Source organism: Dermacentor variabilis, chromosome 2 (assembly GCF_050947875.1).
Source record: "Dermacentor variabilis isolate Ectoservices chromosome 2, ASM5094787v1, whole genome shotgun sequence".
Lineage (NCBI taxonomy): Eukaryota > Metazoa > Arthropoda > Arachnida > Ixodida > Ixodidae > Dermacentor > Dermacentor variabilis.
This window is the reverse complement of record NC_134569.1, coordinates 256,696,804-256,717,458: the sequence shown is the minus strand read 5'-3', so window position 1 is coordinate 256,717,458 and position 20,655 is coordinate 256,696,804. Positions and strand designations below refer to the sequence as shown.

Sequence of the window (20,655 nt, the reverse complement as noted above, 5' to 3'; positions counted from 1 at the left end):
ATATCTGTGCAAAGCTGATTAGATTGGGGTGATCTTCATCACCTCCGTAGCATCTTGTCACACTAAAAAACCTCTGGAAAAAAAAATGAAATGATAAGGTGCTTTCTTCATGAAACAAACTGCACAAACGTCAAGGTTATAAACAAAGAAACTGTACTGCTTACCTCTAGAGGATCTTGGTTGAGTTTGCCCGTGAGCACATAATGCGCTCCTTTAGAGAGAAGGTCTGCTACAAGGTCCCGTACTGACGCAAGTGTAATCCGAAGAGATCGCATAGTAACTTGTGACACAAACATCACTGTCCCTTTGGCGATATGGTTTTCCTCGGTCTCATTTACAGCATCAAGGAACTCTTGGATTACCTTTAAAATAAACCACCGAGCAAATTCCTTTAACAACAATGCAACAGAAGGTATGAAATATTATCTTGACCTCAATTTCCTTTGATGAACTTCATATTCCAAACTTCACATTGAGAGCATCGAACAAGTTGTTCACCATGACGGTGAATTCAGCAGTTCCATGGCAGTCTTTCAGATCAGGCTCCTCTAACTGCTGGTAGACCTTTAGCCCAATGGCGGTGCTACGGCTGAAAAGCTGAGAACAACATATTGTAAAATTCTTCAGCTTTATTTTTTATATGCATTCATTGATGAACATAAACAAAAGAGTAGTTAAAGACGAAATACATATAGATATGGCATTTTTGTTTACCTGTACAGCCAGTCTCACATTCATCTTTCATAGGTTGTCCGGGCTTACATGCTCTTTTGTCAACTTCGGTACCACCTGGAGCTGCTGTTTGCCGTCTACTTCTTGGAGTTTTCGGTAGTGGTCAAAGTTTATTTTGTGTTCACCGATCTGTAATTTATAAAATATTAGATGAAAAAATGAGCTCCATTGCACAAATCAGTCTATAGTTGCTTAAGGATGAAAAATAAGTAAAAGCATTCAAATCCACATACCATGCCATACTTGTGACGCAGAAGATGGTTCCTTATACACTTGATGATGTGGGGAACATCGCAAAGAAAGTACAGCTGCTGATCAGGCACACAAGGATGGTCAACGTTGTGTTTCAGTGCGTGAAGCTGGCCTTTGATACCGAAACATGACCACATGGCCTTGTTCGTGATGGCACCATCACTGATTACAGCGACGACAACTGCATTGTGCTTACATAGCTCCAAAATGGCATCCAAAACAAGCCTTGCCACCACTCTTCCAGGGGCTGCATGTCTTGTCACGAAACTTGCAATCGGCTGCACCCAAGAGTGAAAAAATGGCACAAACATGAGGACCAAAGCATGGTCAGCTGTTGTTTCTTAGTTATGGCCATCTCAAAGCCGTCAACCTTGTAGGTACTCTTGTTAAATGCAACCACCTCTCTCACCTTCATCTCGTCCAGTATCAGGGCTCCATAGCATTGCACTCCTGTTCTGTTCTTCATAAAGGCCCCGACACTGGCAAGAGATACCTTGTTGAAGCCGAATTCACAAGGCATTCCTTTCATCATTTGTCTCAGCCTTGTGACGGTTGGAAGTGGCATGAGCTTCATCTTTGTCATTAGTCTATAAGCTCTTGGGCTTGAAATTCTTAACAGAAGGCAAGTCGTAAGCCATTCCTGTTCATAACGGCACCTCGTGGCGATTTCACTTTTGCCACTTTCAATACTGCCCGAAAGGCGAGTTGCTGCGCTTGTGGAAGATTTTCCATTGCTTTGTCGACTTCGCTTAATGAAACTTCTAACAAACGGCACGTCAGTGTACCCAGCTCTCTTTTTGCTTTTTTGCGAAAGACAGTGGCCCTAATCGCCTTTTTCCTGAGGTTCTTAGTTTCGCATTGTGGCTTCAGTTTTGTGCTTTTTTGGGGGTGGCACTTAACTCTATCCACAAAATTTTTTTTTAGTTTTGTTGCACGGAGAGCACAAGCTTTTGATCTGACAGCACCATGCATTTCTCGTTTCGCCACACACCCTGCCTTTTCACAGCCATCATTGAAGATGAAATGCCTGGAAACAACTCACATTTGCAACCAGTACAAAACTTGAGGGCATCTATGTAGCGAAAAAATGTTGCTACATTCTTCCAGCTTGCTAGTTGAGCCTGAATGTTTCCATTTTTATCGTTGTCGACGATGTAGCTGCACGGCGGGACAAGCACACCTCTTGAACTAACTTCAACCGTCAAGTCTTGTCTGATTACTACGGACTTTTCAATGCGTACAATGCCCCCGGACTCCTCCAGCTTGTAGAATATAACCTGGTTGGTTGAAGCCTCCACATGCCACAACTCAAACGCTTGACCTTCCGGCATAACAGCAAACCAGGGCGCAGCTTCTAGCGTGCTTACTTCGGCGCACTCACCGCCATCCACGCAGTCACTTGCGTCAATTTCGTCTTACGAACTCCCATCACTTTGGCAGGAAGCAACTTGGGCAGGCATCACTGTTCTCACTTTGGGTGGTTTTCTTGCTGAGTTGGCCGTCTTTGGTTTTGACAAATGCTCTGGTGTGTTTGGAAATATTCGAGGCACCGCGCACTCCCTCAGTGCCCACCTGCCTCGTGGTATTGTAACGGTTTGATCATTCACGACATGCTCACAACAGCTTATTATGTCTGCAGGCTCAAAATGAATGTCACAAACGTATGTTTTTGACGTCACCTGAAAGTTTTTCCGCGGGATGGCGTTTTCCCACGCCTTCAATACGGGAGGGTCCTTTGGGAGCATCAAAAAATGTCGCGGCACGGGACTTGCCACTGCCGAAGCATATCGCAAGCGACAGCCTGTCACACTGCACGTCGGCACGTTGAGAATTCGCACTGACACTTCACGGCATCCACTCAAACACGTAAGGACGCTCACTGCACAGAGTTAATACGTTTGCGGAACGCATTAAAGCAAGAAATACAGGCCTGATAAACGCGCGAGCACCAACAACGTGACAAAAACATGTGGTCAAGGCAAGCCTCGCTCTTCAGACTAGATCTCAACGGAACTGCAGCGCCACCTCTGTAATGGCGACAAAACGGGGCCGCCTCTCGCAGCCAGTTTGCCAACTCAAAAATCTAAAAACGTTGGTAAGCACTGAAAACTTTTTCCTTTTCCTTACTTTTTCTTTCACACAAGTTTTAAGTGCTGTTGAAATTCGCCAAAAATATATTGTGTGCCTAGGCGCGTTAAAGACCACATGCGTACGTGAGATTCGGGAACCACGATGTTATGACCACTGAGATTTTACACTATATCGTGCAACCTATGACGATCAACAAAACCTGCAGAGAGAGGGCGGATAAATGAATGGATCTCTTAGGCATCTAGGGCCCTCTGAGCTGTACTTTTCGGCGATAAGGTAGCCTCACCACCTACGGGATTATCCGACTGAGCTTTGTCGGAGGCTCAGTTGCCATAGTTAAAAGCTTGGATCCTTCTTTTCTTTTTTTGTTTATCTGACGCTAGTGAGCTGGAATTTCACCTCCTCCAGTGCACTGCGTCTGCAGGCTTGGAGGGACACCTGACACTGGCAAAAGATGCCTAGAGCGAGTGGGGCTATACTAATCCAGGTACAACCAAATTAGAAATGCCCACTAAGCTTCAACAAAGACACTCCCCCACCAGAACAGGAATTGGCCTCCCTGGTGCAGTATTCAGCCACAACCTCCCTGATGATATCTTCAATTAACCCATGGCCCTCAGTCCCCAGCAGCTGCGGAGCACCTGACCAAGGCGGCGGTGAGACCTGTAACGCAGCAGAGGGTGCTAAGAATCTCTGGGTCCGGACAGGCCGCCAACGAAAATTGACCCTCGCAACCTTTAACAGCTGAGCTCTGTCGAGTGAGGCCAGCTTAGCAGGACTTTTTGTGGAATTATCAGGCATTGTTTGAGATATCATTGGCCTTAGTGAGATTAGAATAACTGGTGAAGCTTATACAGTGCTGACTAACGGCCATGACCTCTGCTATAGAGGTCTCCCAGACGAGAAGCAATACGGGGTAGGATTCATAATCTGTAAGGACATAACAGGCAAGATTGACAAATTCTACAGCATTAATGATAGGGTAGCAGTAGTCATAATCAAACTTAGTAAGAGGTACAGATTAAAGGTAGTACAAGCCTATGCTCCAACATCCTGTCACGATGATGATGAAGTAGATCAATTTTATGAAGATGTTGAATTAGCGATGAGAAAAGTGGAAACTCAGTATACTGTAGTAATGGGCAACTTCAATGCAAAAGTGGGGAAAAAGCACGCTGGTGAACAAGCAATGGGCAACTACGGCATCAATTCTAGGAATGCTAGAGGTGAAATGCTGGTAGAATTTGCAGAAAGGAATAAGCTGCAAATAATGAACACCTTTTTCAGGAAACTTCAGCAAAAGTGGACCTGGAAAAAAGCCCTAATTGTGAAAAAAAGAAATTAAATTGATTTCATACTTTGTGCCAATCCCAGCATAGTGCAGGATGCAGAAGTGATAGGTAGGGTAAAGTGCAGCGATTATAGGTTAGTGCTCAATTGATTCAGCTCAATTTGAAGAAAGAAAGAGTAAAATTGCTCAAGAAGAAACAGGTCAACCTAGAGGCAGTAAGGTAAAAGCAGACAAATTCAGGCTAGTACTTGGAAAGAAATATGCCGCCTTACAACAGAGAGATGAAGATGACATAGAGGTAATGAAGGAAACCGTAACTAGGCTGGCTTCAGAGGCAGCAATTGAAGTGGGAAGCAAGGCACCAAGGCAACCAGTAGGCAAGCTCTCCCAAGTAACCAGGACCTAATAAAGAAACAACAAAATGTCCAACTCAAGAGATTAGATAGAATTTGTGGAACTGTCAAACTGATAAACAAGGAGAAAATAAGGGATATTCGAAATTATAATGTGAGATAGACTGAGGAAGCCATAATAAATGGATGCAGCATGAAATCAGTGAGAAGAAAACTTGGCATAGGACATACAAAGATGTATGTATTTAAAGATAAGCAGGGTAATAGCATCAGCAATCTAGAATATATAGTAAAAGCAGTGGAGGAATTCTATGCTGACCTGTGCAGCACTCAGAGGAGCAACGATACCTCCATTTGAAGAAGTAATGAACAGGTTGCAGAGACTACTTCTCTAATTAGCGATGAGGTCAGAAAGGCCTTGCATCACATGAAATGGGGAAAAGGTGCTAGTGAAGATGGAATAACAGTCGATTTAATCAAAGGTGGAGGAGACATAATGCTTGGAAAACTGGCGGCTTTCGATACGAAGTGTCTATTGACTGCAAGGGTCCCAGAAAACTGGAAAAATGCAAATATTATACTATATCACAAAAAGGGAGACGTTAAAGAATTGAAAAATTTTGGGCCCATTAGCTTGCTCCCAGTATTATATAAAGTATTCACCAAGGTGATTTGCAATAGAATAAGGGCAACACTGTATTTTAGCCAACCAAAGGAACTTGCTAGCTTCAGGAAGGGATGCTCTACAATGGATCAAATCCATGTCATTAATCAGGTAATCAAGAAATCCACAAAGTACAGTCAGCCTCTCTATATGGCTTTCATACAGTACGAAAAGGCATTTGATTCAGTAGAGATACCAGCAGTCGTAGAGGCATTACGTAATCAAGCGGTACAGACTGCTTACATAAATACCTTGGAAAATATGTACAGAGATTCTACAGCTACCTTAATTCTACACAAGAAAAGCAGGAAGATACCTATAAAGAAAGGGGTCAGGCAGGGAGACACAATCTCTCCAATGCTATTCACTGCGTGCTTAGAAGAAGTATTCAAGCTATTAAACTGGTAAGGGTTAGGAGTAAAGATCGGCGGCGAATATCTCAGCAACCTTCGGTTTGCCGATGACATTGTTCTGTTTAGCAACAATGCAGACGAGTTACAACAAATGATTGAGGACCTCAACAGAGAGAGTGTAATAGTGGGGTTAAAGATTAATGTGCAGAAGACAAAGATAATGACAAATAGCTGGACAAAGGAACAAGAGTTCAGGATCGCCAGATGGCCTCTAGAGTCTGTGAAGGAGTATGTTTACCTAGGTCAATTAATCACAGGGAACCCTCATCTTGCGAAGGAAATTCATAGAAGAATAAAAATGGGTTGGATTGCATACGGCATACATTGCCAGCTCCTGACTGGAAGCTTACCATTATAATTGAAAAGGAAGGTGTACAATCAGTGCATTTTACCAGTGCTGACTTGGAGACTGACAAAGAAGTTTGAGAACAAGTTATGTAGCGTGCAAAGAGTGATGGAACGAAGATTGCTAGGCATAACGTTAAGACACAGAAAAAGAGCGATTTAGATCACAGAGCAAACTGGTATAGACGATATTCTAATTGACATTAAGAGAAAAAAAAATGGAGCTGGGCAGGTCATGTGGTATGCAGGTTAGATAACCATTAGACTATTAGGGTTACAGAATGGGTGGCAAGAGAAGGGAAGCGCAGTCGAGGACGTCAGAAGACTAAATGGGGTGATGAAATTAGGAAATTCGCGGGCACTAGTTGGAATCGGTTGGCGCAGGACAGGGGTAATTGGAGATTGCAGGGAGAAGCGTTCGTCCGGCAGTGTACATAAACCGCCAGGGACTGGAACGGTCTGTCTGCCGACATCACGCACCACTCCGATGCTCATCACTTAAAAGGCTGCTCTCAAATCACTGTTTGGTAAACTAATCCCATCCCTCATGTAATACCCCATCTCTGGGGCCTTTGAGGTATAATAAATAAATAACTAAAATAGGCTGACAATGATGATGATGACGATAATCAAACGAATACAGTATTCATTTCGACAGATAGGAATATGAGGATCATACCAAGAGTGTATTTGCCATTATCCATGTCACTTTTAGCTTCTGCACAACCAAAAATAAACTGTTGTGTTTGTTTTGTAATATCCAAGATAACAATCCAACTCTGGACTTGCGTCACTTCTGAAAAAACCTGACACTGAAAGGGTTACTCTTACTCGGTACATTTTAATTCCCGAGATACAACCTTTCAAACTTTCAAAAATTGCTGAGCTCATCTCAACAGAGCAGCTTCTCAATTTCGCAAAACTGAAGTGGATTCCTTTCATCAAGCATATTTTCTTATGTCACATAAAAATTTGTTTTAAAACAAAACACGGTCATCAGAATGCCAAATTCATTCTTATCTGAACATATGCATCTACATTACTTTATATATGATATTCAAAACAAAGTACAGTAGACCCTCGTTGGTACGATCCCTTTTCATATGTTTTTCCAGCATCGACATTCGGGATCGAGAATGCACAACATGATCCAATGCAGTTATGCTTCTTCTTTACTGGTCAGTACATTCCCAGAAGGCACAATCTTTTGGAACGAACATTCAGTACATTGCCAAGCTGCAGTCGTGTGAGGCCTTTTCAAGCCACTGATCCCATCGTATAGATTCCATTAGAACAAGGATCAAGAGGGCCTGACTGTGTCATGTGACTCACTCGGCTGCCACGCAAGCTCATTCCCTTCAGTGTATATTGGTGGCTCCAGCTGTAGCTATTTATTTATTTATTTATTTATTTATTTATTTATTTATTTATTGTATTTATTTATCACTTTACCCACTGCGCCGCGAATGGCATTACAGCGGTGTGTGTGTGTAGGGGGGGGGGTACAGTACAATGAGGGGGGGAATACACAGGTGAATTGTCACGTGCATACAACATTGTGATAACACACATGAAAACAAACACTGCTAGAATAAACCATAGGAATAGAAAGCAATAATTTTAATAAAAAAAATTATACATACGTCACATGGCTTAGAATTACGTAGCAATTACAGGGCCTTGAATACATTATTTGTATTGGATAGAATTCACTTTTGCATTAATTACATTGTCCACATGAATGCACGACTGGAGCAACAAGAAAAAGTCGCCATTTCCGGTGGTGGTGGCAATTTCTCGTGGTAGATGGTTCCAATCTGAAATTGTCCGGGGAAAAATTGACATATTAATCAGCTATTATTGACATATTATATTAATTGACATATCTTACAGTTTTACACCTTATCTGTTTAATTTTGTTGACATGATCTCATCATAAAGAAATATAATCAGGAGGAAGTAAGTACGTTTCACACCGTATACATGTTTGAGAATGCAAAATGTTATGTAGAAATTTAAGTCTTAGCATTTTCCTACGTTTAGCTAATGAAATCCAGCCAAGGTTCTCCTTAGCACGTGTAACACTGAAGTGTCTATATCGAGCTATCGAACTCCTAAATATCGACATATCGAACTCCTAAATTTTGCACTCTTTCTATTCGCTGAATGTCATTGTTGAGCCAGGGATCCCACACAGTATAGGTGTATTCAAGTGTGGACCTAATATATGATGTGTACAGTAGCTGTTTAATTTCTGAAGGAAACCGTTTGGTATTTCGACAGAGGAAGCCTAATGTCCGGCAGGCTTTGGCTGCACTTTTTTCAATGTGACAGTGCCATGATAGGTCGGGGTTAAAGATGACGCCAAGGTATCGGCACACATGCATGGGAATCAGCCCAGTAATGTTTAGGAAGTATTAGCAGTCATGAGCGTATCGCTTTTTTTGTAAACGACATGTGCACTGTTTTTTGCAAATTGATACGCGTGCCCCAGGCGCTGCACCATTAATCTACGGTGTTCAATTCATGTTGCAGAATGGCACAATCCTGTTGATTAGTTTATAACGCGATAAATCACACAATCGTCTGCGAATAGGCCCACATGGGAAGATAGGTTAGAATCTATATCAGTCATATAAATTAAATGTAGCAATGGACCCAAAACAGACCCCTGCGGTACTCCTGATGTGACATCAACCTCGCAAGATCTTTTGTTGTTAAGAACGTCTAGTACTCAAGTATTCTTTGATCCAGGAAATTACTAAGTCATTAACATTATACTACCATGAAAGTTTTTCAAGCAGTAAGTGATGAGTTACAACATCAAAAGCTTTCTTTAAATCCAAGAAAATGGCATCAGTGGAGCAACCCATGTCTAATGCACTTGCTAAATCATGTGTTAATTCAGTGAGTTGGGTGATTTATGAAAAGCCACGTCTAAAACCATGTTGATTAGGGCTTAGCAATGCGTAGGTGTCGAGATGGTTCATAATACTAGTAAATGGGATGTGTTCAAAAATGTTAAAAATGCAATTTGTTAAGGAAATAGGTCGACAATTCGATACGGTACTACGTGCTCCTGATTTGTGTACAGGTACAACGTTGGCTATATTCCAGTCATCAGGCAGGGTACTCACCTCTAAAGATTTAGTAAAAACTTATAGATATCAAGACACAGAAGGAATGCATAAAGCGAGAAAAACAGGAGGCAAATAATCCGGCCCAGCCACCTTAAATTTATCAAGGCACTGGAGTAACAATTCAATTCCCCTTGAGTTAAAGGGACACTAAAGGTTACTATTAAGTCAACGTGGACTGTTGAAATACCATCACAGAAACCTCGAAACGCTTGTTTCGTGCCAAGGAGAGACTTATTTTAAGAGAAAATGCGTTCTGAAGCGTCCGCGTACCTCTAGCGCAGTTCAAATCGCCCGCCCTCCGATCGAGGAGTACTGACATCATGGTGTCATAGTGACGTTGCGCCATCGGTGAGTAGAACGGCGTCCGCAGACGGCGCTACGGCTTTTCTGCGCAAAACGCGAACGCGCGGCCAGAAACAGAGCCAAGACAGAGCCGACAGCAGAGCGAAAGCGGGAGTATGGTGGCTAGCGGAAGGAGAAACGAATTACGTCTCACATTACGTCCCACGGCACACGGAGAGTCCGTTTTCGTTAAACTATAGGCTGCGGCGAGCTCGCAGCGTGGTCGGCGTGGTCTATGAGAAGCGACGAGCCTTTTCGCACTCGCAACAGGGCATAAAAATGTGCGAATCGACGCAAAACTCTGCCTAGAAACGTGCTTCGCCACAGCCGGGGCTCGATACGACCCAAGCTGGCACGACCCAGATGTCGTTTCCCGCACCGCCACCAGGCGCCGCTACTATACCTCAAACTCCAGCGCAAGACGCCCATAAGCTGGTACTTCATTCTATGACACAAACTTCGACGCTCGTCGCAATGGACCCTGACACCGACAGATTGGCTCGCGATGGTGGGCTCAACTTCAGCGATTTGAGCACCGACGAGCGCGACCTGCTGCTGAGGGCTCGCACTGCCGGCGTCGTTGCGTATTACGACGGCCGCCTCGACACCGGCTCGCCAGAGCGGGAAAGCAACGAGGGCTTCCCACGACATCACATGGACGTGGCATTCTCGCTGCTTGTTCCAAATGAAAGTTTCGCGAGCCAGCAGAACCCTCACAGCACGACGCGATAACGAAACTACTGAAACTCCAAAGCGTGCGCGGCGCAGAGTCGAGCGCGCAGAGTCGAGCGAAAACGAAACCTTTCGAACACCCATATTACTGAAGGGTAACGTCAAAATGTTATTTTTTCTTAGAATCGAATAGACGTAGACAAGTAACATTTTTTTCCGTCATATAATCGATTGAAATGATATTTTTAATACGAGTAGTTGAGTATTAGTAACACAAATTATGAGGAGTCCTTTCGTCATCGGGCTAGTACCGGAATGTCGCTGGGGGGTCTCAAATCGTGTCATGCATTTACCTCAATTTCTCGGTTACTAAAGCTCTGTTCGCGATTATATTGACGCCTTAGACGTTCTAGAACATTGCTCTACCACTTTAACTTGAGTTTCTCGTAACCTTTAGTGTCCCTTTAATGACATCATCCATACATTCAGTACAATTTGTGCCATAATTCAGAAATATTTCACTGTCATGAGAGCGTCTCCCAAATACCAACCTAAAGAAGAAATTAAAGCAATTTTCTTTACCCATGCTATCGTGAACAAATGTGTCATCATGGTCAAGCAAGGGTACTTAAATCTCGTCCTCAGGGTTCGTTTTGATAAAATTCCAAAATTATTTGGGTCGCTCCTTTATTCCAAATTTAGAGTCAAAATATGAGTGTTTTGATTGTTTCGTAATACTCTTTATTCGTTTGTTGCTTTTTTTTTAGTGTTTTCTTGAAAGATGTCTGATTTCTTTTATAAGCTTCATGAGCATGCTTTCTTCTCCGAGCAATTCTGCATATCTCCTTCGTGAAATGGCTTGCTTTTGCTAAGAAGGATACTATTAATACTTATACTATTATTGAAGGATATGTTGGCTTCTTTCAGCTGCCATGCCTGAACCGCAGTTTCATCTTCAAAACTACCTGAGCCAAGGAAATTTGCGGCTTGGATATCGCAAGCTATGTAGCGTTGAATTGGTCTAGTGGACTTGCAATGCATATACTGTGCACCTTGTCTGTCCATAAATTTTGCATAAGAAGAATACTATCTGCAAATTCAACATGCGAGGTTCTGTGTGATACTCAGCTAAACATTTCATATTCTTTAGTACTTAGCTCTGAGGGACATGGCATTTTACATGGAAGAAAAATCTTGGTAATTGGTGTCGACATTATAAATCCGTGTTAAAAGGACACTGCCCAGCGAAGCTTTCATCATGATTCTTATTACTGTGGTGAGTTCTAGTCAAATATGGCCACTTCATAATGCTTAAAAGGAAGAGCTAGGCGCATTTTGTATGAGAAAGTTTGAAACTATACTTTCACCGTTCTCTGAAACAGGCACCCAGAAAACACATTGCTCATGGGTGTTATGATGGTGTGTCATGTATGGTGTGTATATGCTTCATGAATACCATAACTGCAATCACCTGAAATAAAAGTTTCATAATTAAAATCGCAAGCCACTAAAAAGGCGCCATGTGCATCCTATCATTGTGGCTTTCATAGTCGCCCTCAGTAGCCTTTATCGGCAATATGGAATACCCTTCATGCAACGGCAGCAACTGACTGTCGTTATGGCAAGGCACACATTGTTCTTGAAACCGATCACTTGTTCACTGCAACTTCGAATTGAAACCGTGATGCAGTTTTTCACAGCACCAATTGCAATGTCTAAAGTACACTTGAAGCACTATGGCGCAGCATAGGCTGCCTTGATAATGAAAATTCAAACACTGTCTGCCTCACTATGTCTCGAGGCTGTGTTGTTTAATTATACAAACTGAGAACTCTTCGCTTCATCCGTGCATAACAGAGAACCTTGCATGCCCACTTCATAGAGAAACACACCACAAGCCTCACATGAATTCACTTGATGTTTGATCTCCAGCGGGGAATAATGATATCTTCAACACTACTAATGAATGAGGCTTCGGCTTCTTTCTGGCTGCAGGGCCAGTACAAAAGGCATATTTCACTCAAACATTTGAGCGAAGAAGCCTGTGTCAGTTTGCCAAACAGCTTCGTTGCGTCTCTTCCTCAATAAAAGATCACCAGTAGATTTCTCAAGTGAGTGTAACGTGTAGCACGGATAAGGGAATAAATATTGGCACATTCCTTTCCGTATGCTGCAAACACCTGTAAGCCTCCATTAACTTTACTTCAAATTACTGCCGTTTAAAATTAACCCGTGAAGGACGGCCGAATTTTGAGAAGCAGTTTAAGAAGCAAGTTGTGCTGGAATAATCTAAACTGAAGAGTTGCTCTTGCAGTTGATCAACAAGAACAATTTCAATGTGATAAGCCCTCCTGTTACTGCTGCGTGCTACTGTGAAGGAATTCAAAAATTTGTTTTCATACCATGAACTACTCTTTGTGAACAAACATAATTTAGCGGGTTAAAATGAAGTTAAATGTTGCAGAAGTCACATATTGCCAGTGTGGCTTGTTACATCATGGTAGGTATGACATCCCAGCTGGGTTTTTATGTGCTACGTTTTTACGTTTGTGCTTTTATTATTCATGTTAGCTACCACTTCCAACTGTGGATCCACGCATGAAAAATCTGCAGTAGGCTGGTCTGTGCTCCTTCAGCTGACACTGTAGTGTTACCTTTGAGAAATATATTGTTGCATAGGAAATAAACTCTTTGAATAAATTTACACAAATGAAGACGTCATAAAAATATATTTGAGAGGACCGTCATAAATATACAAGCATAGGGAACGAGAGAAAACAAGGGGAAACACTACAGAAGGCGCCCGCACGCAGTCCGAACTGCAGCAGACGACAGGCCCTCATGTCCATGCCCTCACGTCATGCGAGTGGCACTCGCAGCGTCCCTGTAGGTCATTCTCGGGGCTAATAGCCGCCTGTCTCACGTGAAAACAATGGCGTGAACAGTTTCTTGTTCCAGTACCTACAAATCTCCACCTAGGTTGTTGTACGCCGCATTCACAGCTATCACCGCCAAACCTACTGCGATAAGCATCTTTACCTATGTGTCTTACAGCGCATGGTGTGTAGTGCCATTGGTAGCGTACTGCACGCTTTTAGTAGGCGATAATCCAAATGCGCCACCATTCCCTGCTGCAGGCAGCAGAATGTGGGCTTCTCATTTAGCTTCGGTGGCATCCGGCGTCGCCCACCACCTCGATTTCGTTTCCGTTTCCCATCGCTCTCTTAAAACACCATGGAATAGGAAAACAACAAAATGCATCTCAGGCTGTCGGAGACCCCCAGCTTGACACACATCGGCACCTCACGCTGCAGCAGTCCACACAGGGCTTCGCATTAGGCAGATGTCGGCAATAGTTGAATCTGTCAATTTCTTTTTTTTTTACTTCGAATCGTACATTTTCCTGGTTAGTAAAATTTTTCTCGCAGTTTATTCCAAAACATATGAATGAGGTTCTACTGTACTTGACCCACTTTACAACGATAGTTTTAGGCCTCTTTACAACCATGTTACATCTGTACATTTACCGTTTATCGTTGACCAAACCATTGACTACATTAGATCATTGATTGGCGCTCTTTGACCATTGACTCCATATATCATCATCATCACGATTGGCAGCCACTGCTGCTTCCTCGGTTTCTCATCACACAGGATGTCGGTGGCATGCAACGCCCTTGATTTCTCACAATATCAATATCGTCCAAATGATTCTGGTCTATAGCCGACATGCTAACGGAGAAACTGTACAAAAAAACCCATCTGCACCAATTTAATAGCAAAACTCAATAACATAGCCCACAGCATTCATTGGACATGAATGCTTTCGCATTCACATCTAATGATTAGTGCTTAGGTATCCTCCTATTTTCTAAAAAATTATTTTTTGCATTTCAGTAAGTTAACAAAAAGGAATTTCCATTGTGTATACCCTGGCTGTATCTTCTGTTCGCTTCATATGGCTGTTACTAACAAAAAATCGAGCCTCTGATCATGGTGTAAGAACAGGTGCTCCGTTGATGTGAGGGGCGCTGGTCATAAACGCTTCTTACTATTGGTTGTGTTTCATGTCTGCACGGCAGCACACGTTAAGAGGCTGAACCAGAGGAAACGTGTAAGCAATTGTAACTGTACGCAAAGTCCGTGAGAAAATTAAACAAATTTTTTCGTTTTTTTTTTTTAACACACGCCGGTCTGTTAGAGCACGTGGCTCTAACAGACGGCATGTGTTGATCCTTGGGAGCGGTCGCTGGCAAGCGCTGCGGGCAGACAATAACCTCTTAGTATAGCAAGGCTTGCTTCAAAATTGAGCAATGTTTGATAGTCATTGTCGGCAAGCGCTTAAACATTCAGACGAACAGACGCATCTCGACATTCAGATGCATCTCGAGCTGCGACGTTGCCTGCTGGAGACGGATTGTAGGCGAGAAATGATTCGCACCAAACTGCAACAGCAGGCCTTGCATGTGCAAAGACAGCTTCCACGTTCAGCACGTTCAGAGAAAAGAGTCGACCGTATGGTTCGTAGGATGCTCTCGAATGTGGAGACCAAGTCCTGCGACCAGAAGAGTACTATGGGTGTGAAAAACACTTCGACCTGGTGTACACCACAACACAAGTTCGTGGACAGCAGTGCACAATAAAATTTAAAAGGGTCTGAAGTTCAGCTTGCTGCTATGGCTTCATTATGGGGAAACAGCACGATAACAATAAGACAAGAAAGATGGGCAGGACAGGCACTGTCCTGTTTGTCTTTCTTGTTTCGCTTTCTTTTTTCTTGTTTTTTGCACTGTCTCCCTGTAATGAAGCAGTGCACAATAAATTTGTTATCATCGGCACATCTGGAAGAAGAAATTTGAGAAATGTGACTAAGCTAAGATGCAAGTTAAAGAAGCCCCTACTGGAGTCACTCGCTACGGTGTACATCTTAGAAGACTAGTGTTGGCAACGAAAAACCCTGAATTGATTTTAGACATTTAGAATAATTTATTCAAGAGTATGCACGTTGATACCACAAATTCCACGGCAGCATGGTGTAGAAAGAATTAGCTGTCTCTGAATTCGTCCCTTCTAGAATTTGGAACTTCTGCATAGAATCTGTGCCGAAACGCGATATGCATCATTTTTTTTTAGCATAAACAGTGAAATATGTGAAAATTAACCTACTTCATTATTTATTTATTTATTTAAAAATACCTTACAGGCCTCAAAGTGAGGCATTGAGTAAGGGGGGCAGTTCATAGAAAATACATAGAATACAAGACATCTATAAACCCTATCTGTTTACAACCTACAACCGCAAGTACAACCGAGACGAAAAAAAGAATTATTTAGTTCACGATTCACTAGGGAAAAGAAGAAACATAAAAAAACATAATATAATAACAAGGAATAAATCACACATTGTTTTCAGTGAAGTCATGTAATTAATAGGATTAGTGTGTTAAAGTGCCTTCCTAGTGTTAAACATTAGTTGAAGGCACTTCCCTTAATCCAGAAACGATTCGTACGCAGCACTCCTCTGAAGCCTGCTTCGTAAGAAATGAAAATTGGAATGCTGTTTGCATTGTGACAAATAGTAGTGATTGTTTGTTCAAGCAGAAGTAACGAAAGTAAATTAGGTTACTAGCAGATTCAGCAAAAGACAAAACTGTGACTGCCACACTGAGAGAAATACTATACGCTTTTGTTTAGAAAAGGTAGCAAAGCACATCAGCAATTAAAAATCACATTTTAAGATTGTGTAACATAAAGAGAGTGGCTTAAGGTTTATCGCTAAATACAGTAGCAGGCACTCTAAAAACACGGTGGCCCGGGAATGTCTAGCCCCCGGACACACCCCCGGCGCACCAGCACCCTACAACATCAGTGAAACGGCCCAACAGCGGCGGCCTAGCATTAGTGAAACGTGCCAAGTGCTTTCATCGGAGCCCCTGTTCTTCTTACACCATGCCTTTGATTCATGCTTGCAGCATACTGCCACATGAAAAATGTTGTGACTAGAGACAGAAAATTTAGGTTTAAAATGTTCCATGACTTTTTTGTGTGTGATAGTTGTGGGCATTAACGGACAACTTGTGGTGCAGGTGCTCTCGGCCAAACTGAGCCAGCTGAACGCACAGCTGCCGTCCTCACCCGAATCCAGCTCGGACAGCTCGGCAGGTTCACCCCAGCACCAATACGAGGGGCCACATGCTGATGCCGAGGCCTGCCTGCCTGGGGTGGTCAGTACTGCTCCCTGGTGTTTACCTCAAGTGTCCACAGTGTAGCTCATGTTGCATGCCTCACTCCCATTGGCTGCCAAATAAAGGGCAATCACTACCCGTGGGCAAACAACTAGCCCCTAAAGCACCTGAGAAAGGAAGGTTAACAATGCATTCTAGCTGTTCAATCAAAGGAAATGTCCTGAGGCCTTCACAGTATTTATGGAATACAGAAATTATGTAACAGAACATTATTTATAAAGCAATGTTTTTGTTTTACCTTGCACCACAGCAAGAGAGATGTACTTCCGTTGCGTCTGCTTGTCCCCACCGTCGTGCAGTCGTTCTCGCAGACACTGAAATTATGTCATTTTCTACTGTGCTTCAGAGTGCGATCATGCTGAGTGATCTGTTTGTGTCTGCCTCAGTATTCGTGTAGCACTAACTTACAGCACTAGTCACGTGTCCTCGTGTCCAGCGTGCAAAACCGTGCACTGCGTCAAGCGAGACAATCACAATAGCTCTCGCGTGATGCCGTCAGTGGAAGTACACCGCGTCACAAAAAAGTGCGGAGAAAAAAGAAATAATAAAGGTGGGGCCCGTGACGTATACGTCACGCGATTCTCGAGGTCTGGTATGGGAGAACGCAAGGAAAGAATTGCACTTGCGGAGGCTAGACGGGGCAAGTGGAGAGAGTGTCTCGCTTGGAAGTGGAGCTCGCCTACTGAAATTATGGGTTTGCGGCACTGAAATATTTCTATCTTGGCTAATAATGAGCCGATTTTTAAAATTTATGCGGCACAAGGCTTCCTAGAGGGCATGTAACAACTTCCAGTGTATAACCGATATTTGCTATGGGGCCTTGTGAGGGGCTCTTTATAACGCTCATGTACAGTAAAAGCTCCTTAATTCACAACTCGTTAATTTGAAATTTCGGACAATTCGCAGTAGCCACTGCGGTCCCTCCAACAATGTATTAAAAGCAATATGTAACGCATCCCACTAATTCACACTGAAATCCACACTGCCACTGATAATTTGAACTTTGCACCATTGTGGATGGGGAGAGTTCTAGTGCATGGGAGCACGCTGGCGATGATTGTCGCCACGCTGCTTTGCTCATTCCATCTGCGGCGGTCTGTTGCAGGCCAGTTTTCTCCCTCTCTGAAGACCTTCAAGATAAAAATGCAGATGTAGCGCTGCGTGTTTTTATTTCTTTATTTATTTATTGCAGTAGCAATTATATGGACAGTCCAAGCGCATTTCTGCCGTCAGTGTGGGCATCAGCATTACCGCAAGGTTCCACATAAAGTCCAAGGGCAATAGCACTGTCGCCACATGTGCAAGTAGAAGCCTGCAAGGGGAGCCGGTGATTGCGTCTCAATCTCGCCCGCGCGAAAGGGACGAGTGCGAAGAGGAAGCGTGTCATCTTCGCTCGTGCGCGTTGCAATGTTGCGAGGCACCAGGGGCCAAGGGGAGGGGGGCATTCTCTCTGGCTGCAATTGCGCATGTGGTAGCTGCGCCCAATCACGTGTATCTCGAGAGCGATCTGTGCTGGGATACCGTGTACCAGAAGGCTTTGTAGTGGGCTCAGAGGAGGGCATGGCCTGACGTGTTGCATATTGCTGCTGGGAGGAGTTCCAGCAAGAGGTTCCTCCTGGCGCTTCGCTCCGGTAGCTCCGGGACACGGCAGCTGCCTAGCGGGCAGCATTACTTTTACCATTTCACTTCAAAGTAGACTGCTGGTTTCTGCGCTGCCTACCGGGGTATTATTTGTAGGGTACGCCGGCACTTTGGCAGGAATAAAAATGTGTGATTCTCTGAACCACTGCAGACGGCTCTAGGAAGGTCGCATGTCGTTCCTGCATTGACGTTAAATGTCTGCCCAGTTTGTTCTTACAATCATTACACTTCTGCGGGAAGTATAATTTACCTATGTCACTGCTATTGCCTAATCATATGCAAAGGGTTGACCCGTTACCTTCGTCATGCCATTTTCTCTAACCGCATCGAGTTTGATTGTTAAACTGCTGTGGTACATGACACGGCCGCAGGAAAGTAAACTTTATATGCACTCGTATAAGCTCAGAGCAATTTCTTCAGTAATTATGGATATGCAATCTCAAATGGTTTGTCTACAGCACTTGTGCATGCTCCCCTTTACAAGGTCATTTCCTTACAATACAAAGCATGAATAAATTCGCTGAAACAGAGAAGCATTTTTCAGAGCATGTATAAACACTTTATTTACAGTAATAAATACAACACTTTGATCAGGCGCATCTTGCAAAAACATAGCAGAACAGCTTGCAGAAACCAAGCAGCATCCCAAACGATCATTTCCCCCCATTGTGTTGCATATTTAGCTTAGACGCCATACCTGCCAACTCTTCCAAATTTTCTGTAAAATGTACGAATTTCGAGCAGTCTTATGATTTTACGAATCTTGCTTGAAATTTTGCGGAAAGCATTACAGTGGAACCCCGTTCATACGTTTTTCACCGGACCGGGGAAAAAAAACGTAACAGCCGGGAAAACGCAACAGTGAGGAAAGCTCCGAAAATGAATGAAAAAAAGGGCAGCTTCAACTATAGACAATTTATTTCCACAGAGTGCGCTTAGGACTTAAAAAAGTCTAGAATGATGGCTTGCCGTTTCTTTCGCTCGCTAGAAATCGCCACACGTTTCTCAATAGCTTGGAAGGCCGCATTGCTGTCAGCGTCGCTGTGAGGTGCGACATACCTGCGGAGGAGGTCTAGAGCCGCGACGGCTTCTCCAAAGCTAGGATTTGGCCACTCCCCGGCATCATGCGGCTCGTGCTCCTCGTCGTCACCGCGCCACGGCAATGGCAACGGACAAAGGAATATCCGCGGGAAATTTTGCCCTCTTTGGCGTAATCATGCTAACCTGCTAACGATTGTTTAGTATTGCTGCGGAGCGCGCGCGTCCGAGCAGCCCGGTTGCGCGCGGCGCGCCGTGGGAGAAATGTAAACAAGAGAGGAGAGCTGGCCCGATAGGCGGAGCAACGCCACGAGCAACGCCAACTTCCGGTTTGACTTTTGCTTCACAAAGAGTGACGCGAGGGTAGGGTGGCTAGCCACCCTAGCGAGGGCCTCTCCCGAGTTTCCTTCCTCCGTGAGTCGACCCGTCCAACAACTATGCGGTGACCCTAATCACAGTGATGATAGTGAGAGCATTTTTCACGAATGGCCACTTAGTGGAGACCTCTCTAACTGGCGTGCGGCTTCTTGCAGCCAGTTCCATAGCCAAGCCCAGCCAAAACTTGTCAAAAGCCAAAATGGCGGCTGGAGCGCGTTGCCTACTTCAGCCCAGGCGGGCTCGGAGTGCTAAGTTGCGACGTATCATGCGGGAACGTTTTCACAGCTACGACGTAACAGCGGGGTTCCTTATACATTGGATCCTATGGAAGCTATGCCGGGACCGCATGAAAACGACGTAGCAGCCGGGAAAACGCAGCAGTGAGGAACGTAACAGCGGGGTTCTACTGTATATATGTGAAAAAAAAATAACTACGTGAAAATGTTGTAAAACTACACCCTGGTGCCTTGCGCAGCCACGAGAGGGCAATACGTATGTGTGGTATCATCAGCAGCAGCTGCAAGATTGTAGTGACTTCTGTCATCTACTAGGGCAGTCTTGAATCCATATCCAAAGCTCAATAGCGCCTCTAGCGCGTCTACCAACCTGTTGCCATGCTGCTGCCTTTGTTCGCGCGGGCTCGTGGGTTTGGACTTCAGTCAGCTTCAGTTACTGCAGTGTTTGCCTCGCCTTTTATGTACTAGCTGCCGTATTGGATGTGGTGCGACTCCGGCTTCTAGCGGCTTTGCAGTGCAATGGCGGGCTCGAGGTCCTGACAGTACTTCCAAGTGTTTTTGAAGCCGTACATGGCAGAATTTTCGTGCCCTCGAAGAAAGGGGAGAAGTTCGGATTCTGCACCACGTGTTCCTGTGGTGTGAACATCTTGCATGGCGGCAAGTCTGACATCAAGGTCCACGTCGCTTTGAAAAATTATCAGGGATACGTGCGAGCCGCTGACAGCCCGCCAAGCCTAGCAAGTTTTGTACACAGCGACTTTGATGTGATTCGTGCAGGATGTGTTTTCAGTACATTTTTAGTTGAACACAACATCCCGCTGA

General features: G+C 44.0%; 1 protein-coding gene across 14 annotated transcripts in view; it reads left to right on the top strand.

Annotated features, from left to right (window-relative positions):
• faf (ubiquitin carboxyl-terminal hydrolase-like faf) overlaps positions 1–20,655 on the top strand; it is an 819,194-nt gene that overhangs the window by 420,321 nt on the left and 378,218 nt on the right. For all 14 annotated transcript variants that reach the window (XM_075682882.1, XM_075682878.1, XM_075682872.1 and 11 more), the window contains one exon: positions 16,382–16,519. In XM_075682882.1, the coding sequence (XP_075538997.1) occupies positions 16,382–16,519 (138 nt within the window). The remainder of the gene's footprint in view (positions 1–16,381; positions 16,520–20,655) is intronic.